This window comes from Apodemus sylvaticus, chromosome 18 (assembly GCF_947179515.1).
Source record: "Apodemus sylvaticus chromosome 18, mApoSyl1.1, whole genome shotgun sequence".
NCBI classification, from domain to species: Eukaryota; Metazoa; Chordata; class Mammalia; order Rodentia; family Muridae; genus Apodemus; species Apodemus sylvaticus.
Genome location: NC_067489.1, coordinates 38,317,652 through 38,329,858, shown reverse-complemented (window position 1 = coordinate 38,329,858; position 12,207 = coordinate 38,317,652). Strand labels below are relative to the sequence as shown.

Genomic DNA, 12,207 nt, shown 5'->3' with positions numbered 1-12,207 from the left:
CTTGAGAAATGCTCACTTGTAAGTCCCAGCAGTAGAGTCAGCAGCAGGACACTGTGAGTGTGTGGCCAGAAGTTCAAGCAAAGCATAGTCAGGGTCAAGGAACCTTTCTGACCAGGATCATTTCTTGTGAGATCCCAGGATATGATCCATAGAAAAATGAAGTACTGGGTCTTGTTCTGCATTAAGGACATATCAGTGTTCTCAGGAAACAGGAAGAATATTGGTGATTTTTTTAAAAATAGTTACAGTGTTTCAGGAAACAGAATCCAGGACAAAAGAATGTTCTCCAAACACATAAGTCTAAGACCCCAGATGTTGATTTCTGCCACATCATTTTCCAGTGTTACTAACACAGTTGAGCCCATGTTTGTGAGGAGTAACCAGGAATGATCCTTTGAATATCCTTTCCTGATGTTCTTAAAAATGTAGTCCAAGTGACACCTTTTGTGAAATATTAAAAAAGTAGAAATGGCACGTTCCCACACTTGTGTCTCTGCCCCAGCTACTTGGCTGGCCAGGCGCTTGCAGGCAATGGCCAACCTGTTTTTATCTCGTGGAGATTCTGACTCTTAACTCCACAATCTCTCCACCCAGCTTGCTAGGTTCCCATTGGTGAGTCACTATCTCTGTGCTTCAAATCCCCCACAGCCTTTGTGGAACACCTCAGGCAAACTTATGTTTGGCTGCCATATCTTTCTCTCTTGAACCCAGATGCTGCCACGTGAAGGAAAACACAACAACACATCCTTATTTCAGAAACAATGGTAGCTCAATCTCTGGGCTCAACAACTAAAACCTAATCTTGTAATCCTTATTAAAATCTGATCCTTCTGATGGCCGAATCCTTGTGGATCTACCATGATACTAGGAAACTCTAGCAGCTAGGTCTTACCCCTCTGCTTTTCCCATTCCAACGAGAGCTAACTCTCTTCTGTTCCTCTCTTCTTCTGTCCAACCCGGAAGTCCTGCCTACTTGCCCAGTGATTGGCTCCTTTATTCATTAGGGGACTGGTTCACAAGAACAGCACCAGGCCTTTACCCTGGAGCTCAGTTGAGTCTCTGCAAAATGGAAAACACCAGACAATCTTAGTTTAGAATCAATAGAAAACACAACCACTGGGCCCACAATCTATCATCCTAAACTCATCAACTATTCTGTTAGAAATCTTCCAGTGGCAGATTCTGGTGGATTCTGCCACCAGATCTAATAGTCCCTGGTTTACATTTTGCCTGGTTTTTGCTCCTGCATGGCCATCCAAAAGCTAAACATTACATTCTTGAATCATTTTTTACATCCATCCACCATCACAATCTTAGCTGTAACCTATTTCTCAGGCTTGGAGGGTTTGATGCTATCAATCCCCAGAGCCACTTTGCCTCACGCCTTATCTTTGCTCCAAATCGTGATTTTAATAAAATAACAACAGCAATAAAACTTGCAAAAAATTAGGCGCTTATGAACAAACTCACTTCTTTCTTGGACTACCTTTCTATATACCTCTTCTTAATCATCCTTCCTGAGATGAAGCTATTTTAACATTTCAAAGTGCAGGAAACACTTTGAATTTTAAATAGTTAGTATGATCAAGGTCATGCAAAAATGATTGATTAATAATATTTTCAGGCTGGAGAAATAGATGGCTCAGTGGTTAAGAGCACTGACCTCTCTTCCAGAGGTCTCGAGCTCAATTTCCTGCAACCACATGGTGACTCACAACCATCTGTAATGTGATCTGATGCCTTCTTCTGGTATATCTAAAGACAACTACAGTGTACTCATATAGATAAAATAAATACATCTTTTAAAAGTAATGTTTTCACTACTGATCGCTTGCTGAAATAGAATTTCTAATATGCTGGGCTGCATATAGATGGAACTGGAGTTAATCTAATGTGCTTCTTTGTGCTCTTTTTCAGTGTCATCTACCTTACAGTGGATAGCACACTGATTTAGACAATCAATGAGTCTACTCAGGGTTAGGCACTATGAAACATATAAGAAAAAAACTTTAAACAGAAAGAAATATTAATCTTCCTTCAGGTTACCCTGAGAACCCAATGAGCTGATAAATGTTTGAGAATCAAGTAACGATACACACAGTGAAACAAGAGGACAAAACAGCAAGAAGAAACAAAACATAGTAGAGGAAGTTGTCAGGAATGCTTTTTCTGAAGAAATGGAGTTTCAGAAGATCCTTAAAGGATAGGCAACACTTCTTTTCTGTATCTATGGAAGAATGAGAAAGGGATTTGGGGATGGAAGAGATAGAGAAATATTGATTAGGCTTAGGATAAGATGTGCAAACCAAAATGATCTAGGGTGAATGCTGTGCCTTGGTTTGGACTGGGGTCTATATATCTCCTTTGCATCTATGAACTCAGTCACCTCCAAAATGACATCTTTGTCCTATTACTTTCTTGCTTACTTAACCACATCCAGATCCTGAATAGAAAATAAAGAGCCATTAGTGCTGTGAACTAAAATCTCTTCTCTGCTTCTTAGCACAGATTCAAATATGTACCCCAAATGTGTGTTTCTAGACAATGGTATCGCATGCTGTAAGCCTTTGGAATCAAGAGACCAAGATCAAGGTGTACTGCCTAGCGCTTTCCAGGTCTTCTCTGAACCCTCACTAGAAAAATCCTTTGAGATAAAATAGTAAGAAGTGAACTGCTGTCCAGTGATGAAAGGGAGAGGGATACTCATCTCCTCGTTGAATATAACAAAGTTTCACTGGCTTTAGCTCATAGGATACATGCTTTAAAATACTCCCTGGGTGGGTGATGTAGCATCAGCATCTCCAGGTGAATGTTTTAATCTGTCTTTTAAAGTTTCTACCTGTGCTACTTTTCTATTTAGATTGGAAACAAATGACACTCTTGAGAACATTAAGCAGTCCACACTACACTTTTTATCCCAAACAAAAAAGCAGGGCATATTTTAATAATTAGCATAGCTCACCTACTCCTTAACTCCTCAGTACTAAGTCTAAACTAGCTGGCTCAGTGGGGAGAACATCTGGAGATCTTCCTCTGCTGCACAGAAGAGTTAGAGTGGCTGGCTTTGAGGTAGCTCATCCCTAGTCTCAATGATAAAATCAAACTGCACTGTATGTGGTTATTGAACTTTGCCTACAGAAATTTGTAGGGAGGAAATGTGCTGTTGTGTGACCTTTCCCGGTGAAAAGTTCGACATAAACACATGTCTGTTCACCCCAGACAGGACACCAACAACAGACCAAAAATTTCTTTTTCAACTCTTGAAGAACTAATAGTCTATGAGACCTTTTTTTTTTTTTTTTTTTTTTTTTTTTTTTAAACAAGGAGAAGGGTAAGGTGTTGCTTATGGGACCTTGGACAATCCCAGATTATTTGTCTGGGATTTAATACATCATATTAAAGTCCTATCCAAGCACAGGACATGACCTCCAGAAAGGCACACAGATGGCATCTCCACTTAGCTAACCTTCCACCTCCTAGGTCCATCTCTCAGAGGCCTAGCACCACCTCCAAGACCATGTGCCTCTGGGCAGGATTACATGCTCCTGAGGATCAAGGCCACAGTTAGGATGGATTAGGAAGTAACTGTGATCCCAAGTGAGGGTCTAAAGATCACCCAGGGACTCCTTCCTGAAGAATTGTTAACAGGTTTCATCTTATAAGGATTGCTTGTGCATGATTACAACTGCTCTAATTTAGAAATGGTAATGCCCATGGTCAGAGGCCAGAGGCCACAACTTAGAGGTTCTTGTGTTGTATCTGAAATGGAGGAGACGGAGAGATGAAAGGAGGGAGGGAATGAGGGGAAGAAGAAGAAGAAGACGAAGAAGAAGAAGAAGAAGAAGAAGAAGAAGAAGAAGAAGAAGAAGAAGAAGAAGAAGAAGAAAGAGAGAGAGAGAGAGAGAGAGAGAGAGAGAGAGAGAGAGAGAACCTGCCCTTACAGGTAGGCTATTCTTGTATAGCATCCAGCCCTAACCTTGTGCTTAGGTGTACACTCTGTTTTAATAAATCCAGTTCTGGAAAGAGTGTCATATAATGAAGATACCATTGCATATTAACAAAAAAAGCATGTTAGTATGATGTGCTGGTAGCTTAACTAAACATATGGTTTTGAGTACAAAACTTTGCAAGTGTATTTCCTAGAGCTCATTTTTTTCCAATGACAAAGAGAGAATGATATTTACTTAATTTTTCTGAAAGATGAGTACGATAAACAAGTTAAACTGGCAGAGAGGAGAGGCTATGACCGTAAATTGGCAGGGAGAGATAGGAAAAGCTGATAGATGATTTTTAAGTTATTGAATAAGAAACTCCAGTGTGCTGTTGCAGTAGAGCAACTAGTGGGTAATGACAATGTACAGAGCATTTAAAGCACTGAAGGCGTTTGAAGGCTTTCAACTCTAAACAAATGATTAATATTTGAGAAGATAAATATGTTTAACATGTTTTAAGCAATAATCAGTATAAACTTCATTAAAGCATATACAACTCTATTAATGTAACAATAATAACGTGCATGGGTGTTTTGTATGCATGTATGTCTCTGCGTTATGTGCAGACCTGGTGCTACCAGAGGCAAGACGAAGGTGCTAGTAATTGAATATGGCTCCTCTGGAAGAGGACCCAGCACTCTTTACCACTGGAACATCTTTCCTGCTCTAAATGAATGTTTTATGTTTCACTGAAAAAATTTTTAAAAAATCCAGGAGCTGGGAGATGATTCAGTCAGTAAAGTGCTTGCTTCACAAGCATGAGGACCTGAGTTCAAATCCCCAGCACTCCTATAAAGTCGCAGAGCATTCCAGAGCATCCTGCAGTCCCAGCATGGGGGGGGGGGCAGGGGCAGAGAAAAGAGGATCTGATCCATGAGATGTGTTCCCAACCCCCACCCCACCCCCCACCCAGTGTGGCCAAATCAGGAAGCATCAGGTTAAGTGAAAGACAGCTACAGAATATAAGGTAGAGTAAGACTGAGGAAGACACCTGATGTTAGCCTTTGTCTTCCAACGTACATTTATGTACTTGTATACATATATGTAAGTACATATAGGTAAAATAAAATTATAATTAATCTTAGCTAGGAGTGGTCATACACAGCTGTAGTTTCTGTGCTTGAGAAACAAAAGCAGGGGATCATGAGTTCAAGGCCATCATTGATAATTTAGTGCGTTCAAGGTCAGCCTGGGCTACCTGAGACCCTGTTTAAAAAAAACAAAACATAAAATTTTGTAATTCTCAGGTTATACATGTAAATAATATAATATCATCTTGCTGTTCGCTATAAAGTAAAATAAAGACTGTGTTATTGGTTGTTCCTGAAAATCAATGTGCTGGAAGTTTGGTGGAGAATGTCGTGCATTGGAAGGGGAGGCTGTTGGGACAGGTTGGTGTTTTCTCCTGGAAGTGAGCTTGCTTTGTTGGAACTGGATTTGTTATGCTGAGAGTACATCATTCTGAGGTCTGTTTGGCTTCCTTGACTTGCTCCTTTGCCACTGTATGACCTAGTCTCCATGAGCTACTAACCAGTCTCACCTGTATGCATCCAAAGACATCCTTGCCCTGTAATAACTCAATCAAAAGTTCCTCAGCTGGAGGCTGACATAATGGGGCCAATCTTGAACTTTCATTTCCCAAAGCTGTTAGATAAATAAATCTATTCTCTGTATGACTTACTAAGCCTCAGATATTTTGATATAGTGATACTTGATATACTAATACACTGGGGTTTTAGAGGACAGACCCTTTTAAACCACATTGCTATGTCTAAGAAGTTCTTAAAGAATAGTTCCATCTATGGGGCCACCTCTGTTTGTCAGCAGCAGTGATTTCCAGAGTGTGGCTTGTGACTGTTAACTTGGCCCAAAGGAGTTCATAGTATTGCCCTAGCATCTTCCTAGTATGTTTATCTTTTCAGAAACTGTGGTAAAAAAGCAACATGGAAGAAAAATAAGACAAAAAATAATTCTTGAAATTATATTTCCATTTAAAATGCTTAACCGTGCTATATTAGTTAGGTTTCTGTTGCTCTGATCAAACATTGTGACCAAAAGCAGCTTGAGGAGGGAAGAGTTATCTTCTAGTTTATAGTCTATGGTGGAGGGAGGCCAGGGCAGGAATTCAAGGCAGGAACTAAAGCAGCGACCATGGAAGAACTCTGACTACTGGTTTGCTCTTGATAACTTGCATTCCTATACAATTCAGTATACAACTCAGTACCCACTTATGAGGGCTGGCACCACCCACAGTGGGCTGAGTATTCCCATATCAATCATTAATCAAGAAAATGCCCCCGCAGACTTGTCTGTAAGCCAACATGACAAGGCATTTTCTCAATGAGATTCACTCTTTCTAGTTTAGTTTACATCAAGTCAACAAAAAAAATCAAATCATCACACTTACTATAACATCTGTAGGTTTGTGATCACAATTGAGAAGATAGAAAAAATATTCAGTTTTTTAAAATTAAGCGCACCTAAGTATGAGGTTCAGAAAACCTTGTGGACCTCATGTCAAAGTTGCATCTTTAGTATCCCATGATGTCAGATAGATGAAGATCAAAATGTTCATGTAGTCAAGTATTATATAATAGTAAGTTATATGTGATAAATCATAGAACTGAGAAAGCATCCCACATAGATAGACAGAAAGATAGATAGACAGACAGACAGACAGATAGATAGTTGGCCAGGCAACCATTAGTGTGCAAGCTGAATTGCCCTGAAGGCTACCTCACTTTCAGTTGTAATAAAACAAACTATTATAACTTAGCATATAAGACATGATATAATTAAAATTAATAAACTATTAATAAAATAATAAGTATAAAGTTAATAAAATTTAATAAGCCCGCAAAGCAACTCTAAGATTCCCTTTTTAAAGATTCTGTTTTATCATTCATTTTTAAATAGATATAAACCTAAGTCTGTATTTTGAAAAATTACATAGGCATGTTTCTCATGAGAATTGCTACTCGATTGTGTGGGAAATGCTACAAAGGTGTTTTATTAGCAACAAGATTGTGCACACTCATCAGAAAAGCAATCTTTTTAACTGAGTGCATATTCTAATCCTCCTGTATGAATTATGTGGATAAAATCTTTGAAGTATTGTTAGAGAGGCAATCTTGACTAAATTGAACCTGACAGTGTCCTTTTATCCAGATCCAATGTGCTCAGACTGGGAGGCGCATATAGAATCATAGAGAATCCTGCTTTAAAATATGACTCAATGGATGCATTCAGTGTCAGATAAAAGCCATTCAGGGCAGAAAAAACGTGCATGAGTAGAGGCTGCTTCAACAGACAAACTTTAACATTTCCTTTGTCGTGTATGTATGTGTGTGCTTGGGGTAAGCTTCACATTGCTTAATGTTCAAGGAAGCTTGACAGTATTATCTTATTCGTGTCTTATATATATATATATATATATTATATTGTATATTTTCATGGCTATGTGCATTTGAGTTCATGTGTAGAGTCTCATTACCACCAGTGGGTGTCTTCCCTCCTGACAATTTCCCCCTTATTTTTTTGAGACAAGGTCTCTCACTGAGTTTGGAGCTCATTGGTTTGGCTAATATTGGCTAGCCAAGGAAGCTCTATCAAGAATACAGCTGGCTCTGTGAAACCTCACTCTTAGTACGGGGCTGTACAGATGCACTACCATGCCCAGCTTTTTATGAGTTCAGATACCTACATCTGGGCTCAGGTCCCCATGCTTGCACGTTGATTAATCTCCCTGGCATTCAAGGCTCACAGTAATATGGAAATGGGTAGATAGTAATTTTGTAAATTCCTGGGAACTGGCACCCTGGTTGGCAAGTTAAGACATAAGTGTTAGACAAGTCCCATCATGGCAGTCAAGTTAAGATATGAATATTAGACAAGGCAAGACCCCTGTCACAGTTGAATACCCCAACCAATGGGAGCAGGATAAGTGTACAACAAAGGCATGTTCCTAAGAAATCCCGCAGCTCTATGTCCTGATTGGTGAAATAACTTGGCACAGATGTTTGTGGATTTGGGGCTTAAAAACGCTGTAGGCGCTTAACTTGAAGGCACAGTTCAGTTCCCAAGTCTGGACCAAGGCCCAGGTTAACCAGCCCTGGGGCATATGCTCAATAAACTATACCTGACTGAGATTGGTATTGTGGTTTTTGAGCTGATAACTGGATCCCAAAATGTCACTGTCAGCTAAACAAAGAGATCTTTCATAATGGAAAAGAGGTCAATTTCCAGAGACATCAAAAGAACCTACATGTACCTCAACATAATAGAAGTGTTTCAAAACACGCAGAATAGAAACAAGAGCAACAACAAATCCTCAAAGATAAAGTAGATCAACCCAGATTTATAGTTAGAGATTCCAGCTTTCACTATTACAAGGAACAAATAAACAAAAACAAACAAAACAATGATATGTTGAAAACTGACCCAAATTGTCAAACTATTCAACATTAGTGGATTTTATACAATGTTTTATCCAAAAGAGCAAAGTGGCTATTCTTGTCCAGGGAACATGGATATTCCCAAAGATATATCTTAGAGAAACTATAGATGTTATTGCATCTAAAAGCAACAGAATTAAATTATCAATATATGGAGATTTTTAGAAAATATTCAAATGTCAAAATTAAAGACCATAAATAGCCATAGGTTGAAAAAAGCAACACATAAGCTATTAGAAAAAAATTATGTATAATGAGAATAAAATATATAAAAAATTCCTAGCTATACTTGGGAAATATTAAATATAAATTAAATGATATAAAATGACACATCATAATAGTTATGTTTTCACTGTTTTAAAGGAGAAATGGATGGCATTAAATCTCTAGGAGAAAAAGGATAATATTTGTAACAGAAGAAATTAATAGAGTAAATCTTTAAAAAGAACAGTGGTACAGGTTTAAATGACTAAGTGGCTGTCCAGTGTGACGAAAGGTAACACTTTCCATGGATACACACCTGATATAGGTCACACGCTGTATTCAAAAGCCAAATAAAGGTTTTGATGCCGCCCAGGTGAGAACAGCAGCTGAGGCAACACTGAGAGGAGCTTTAATTAACCAGCTCCCCCAGGTTTCCAATCTCCCTGGGACTCCCCTGTGGAAGGGGTCTATGAAGCAGGTCCACCAGTGAGCAAACAGTACCCAAAGAACCCCATTTCCCATGTGATAAGCAAAAGGAAACGGAGGTGGTTGGGAATTAATTGAGAGAGGCAGAACTAAAACCACAGGCATAGAGGATATCTATGGTAGGCCTTTACTGAGAACACCATTAGAGAACTTGAAGCATTAAAGTGGCTGAGAGTGAAAGCCACGAGATATGTACTAGGACCATAGCTTTATTGAATGATGAGCTTTTTCATGCTGAAATACTAAATATCTCTAGGACTTTGTGTCATTGAATTCAGAAACACATGCTGTTTCACATATCAAGATGGTAGGACATGGGAAATGTAGGAAGATTTGATACCACATTTGAAATTACAGATTATTGCTCTTCTGCTTCAGAGATGATTACGCTACTGGTATCTTCTTTCATTTCTGGAGAGGAAACTGTGGGTTCTTCATCCTTAGGTGCCATTACATAACTAGTCAAGAGAAAAAGGAACACAATGAACAATACTGAAAAGCAAGCAAAAAGAATCCAAATGCGACTCCTTTTCTTGAGTTTCTTTTCATTCTCACTCACAGGGGCACTGTCAACACTCCCTCCAACGCCACTTTCCAGGCAATATGGTGGGGCCCACCCACGGTTGCAGTGGCAGTGGTGTAAGTTGTTGCACACACCTTTCATGTTGCATGTCTTGGGTGAACACGGACTTGCCCAAATTGGCTTATGAACACACGTCCTATTAATACACATATGCTCCGGACCACAGTCTGTGCCATCTTTCACAAAACCAATGTCAGGGATTGTCATCCCAAAATGGTAGTCAGTCCCCCAACAGGTGACACCATTGAGATGAGTCCAGTGTACAGTAGAATGCTCTTGCAAAAATGGAATGCTTGTTATGTTCTCACATTGAACTCTGCCACAGAGGCTGTCTGAGTTACTACATCTTAAGTATGCATCTCTGATCATACCACAGTTGCCAAAACGGTCACCTTGGGTATTGAGTTCTCTGTAGCAACTGTGAGATGCACTCCTGGCTTCTCTGCCAAAGATTTGCTTACACTGTTCATCTCGGACACTACAACTTTTTTCATAGCAGTAGCCACCATCTTTACAGGGGCTCCCATTGAGCAAATAAATGTCATTAGGACACTTAGAGGAATGCCCGTTGCACCATTCTGGAAGGTCACATTCATTGACCTCTTCTCTGCAAAGTGTGCCTGCTGGCAAGATCTGACAACGTGTGCAACAAAGCCCAAAAGCACAGGCAGCCCCGGCTTTGAGGGTACACGTGGAGTTACAACATTGATCTCTTTCACACGTATACCTGTCTCCACAATCACACTGCTCTCCATCATCAACCACTCCATTACCACAGAGCTTGATATTGAGGGTGCCTATTGACTTCTTTTCCTTGCGCATACATTTGGCGGTAGCGTATGTTGCCCAAAAGTCAGAATAACTACAGTTGCTGAACTTTGTGATGCCACTGTCTGTTGGAGCCATTAAGCAATTTTTTACTCCACATGTACATGAGTCAGTATCATGTTCCATACCCAAATTATGACCCATCTCATGTGCTATAATTTGTCCAAAATGGAAAAGATTACGTCCTAATACGCGATCAACTCCACAATTAGCAGATGGCTCACAGACAGTTCCAACAAAAGCTAAACCAAGGTAAATATCATAATCATGATTCACAAAAATATGTGCAATGTCATTTGGAATACGACTATTAAGACTGAGAGCCTTCCAAGCACAAAATTCAAATAGGAGGGTTTCTATGATATCCACAGGCATATGGTTGTTTTTATTCCACAGTTCAACTCCAAGTAAAACTAGTTCAACATCAATTTGCCGATAAATGTTATTTATTATATTGATAATGGTGAATACTTCCATTAACACATGGGATGTATTATTGTTATGATAACGAATTCGCTCACGGTCAACAACCAATGCCAGGTCAAGAAAACGCTTGTGAGTCCACCATCCCTCATACTGGCTTTGCATCAGAGTGGGTTTCTCATTCTTCTGAAGCTTCATTTGCTGTGCTATCTCTTCTGTCAATGCACATCTCATGGGAAGTGAAGCTTTCTCCTCACTGTCTAGCTTGTGAACCAAATGTTCAAATGTAGAAGAAAGTTTCTTGGGCTTGATTTCATACACTGTGCCATTTATCTGTAATATTCCTTGAAAGCCTCCATAGCAGGTGTTAATAGCAACCCTGGACTCTGTGTCTCCATCCATAAAGCCATGGTAGTAGCAATCATTCTGGACATAAGGCTGATCTTTGTGTAGAGCACCTTGCTTAGTGTAAGTGAATACAGAGAAGAGTCTTGATACCAAGAACTTCTTGGCCTTCATGTAAATAAAGTGTTTCTGGCCCCCAAAGTGCAGGCTATAGGTCAGCCATCCCATAGCCCACGTTGGTCTGTTGCCTGTGACCTGTAAGGGTATCACTACTTCTGGGAGGCTGGTGTGCTGTGCATACCCAGTCAAGGGCCATGATGAAAGAATTGTCAGTATCTCCAGCCAGAGGTACAGATGAGATATCCTTGTGTATACCACAGCCTTATCCATAGCCACCTTGTCCTCTGAGACAGCAAAGGAGGATGGCCTTTGTCTTGTTTGCATGCAGTGCTGGCTTTTAATAGTCTGTCTTCTGGCTGAGTTGATGCATTAAAGCAGCAAGACTAAATGGAAAGACAGAAATTGGAGTATCTCAGTTATGGGCAGGCCATGGCAGAAGAGAAAGATCAAGATGTGAGCTAAGATGGCTGAGGTATTGTTCAAAGGCATGACTCTACGAAGTGCATTAGATTGGCTGTTTAATTTTGTTGAAGTACAATCAAACTGTGGGTGAGAAAGAATTTTAATTTGCAAGTGTTGATACTTTCTGAACTTAGGCAAAGAGCTAATGGATTTATTTCTTGACCTTACAAATCAACGGTTATATAAGACACACACAGAAACATGGCTCCATGCAAGTCCATTCACACACACTGTAAGCTTGTTGCACAGAATGCCAAGAGATCATAGCAGAAAAGAAGAGAAAAAAAATCTATTGAGACCAAAAGTTGTA

The 12,207-nt window shown here is 39.7% G+C and overlaps 1 protein-coding gene across 1 annotated transcript; it reads right to left on the bottom strand.

Annotated features, from left to right (window-relative positions):
* Positions 1 to 9,494: 9,494 nt before the first annotated feature.
* LOC127669003 (disintegrin and metalloproteinase domain-containing protein 25-like) lies at positions 9,495 to 11,759 on the bottom strand. Its single transcript, XM_052162884.1, has one exon. It carries the CDS (start codon positions 11,757 to 11,759, stop codon positions 9,495 to 9,497), a length of 2,265 nt encoding a protein of 754 aa, XP_052018844.1.
* Positions 11,760 to 12,207: the final 448 nt, after the last annotated feature.

Bases quoted from the DNA above. Each gene is read 5' to 3' on its own strand.
- LOC127669003 (XM_052162884.1), bottom strand. From the start codon at position 11,759: ATGCAAACAAGACAAAGGCCATCCTCCTTTGCTGTCTCAGAGGACAAG.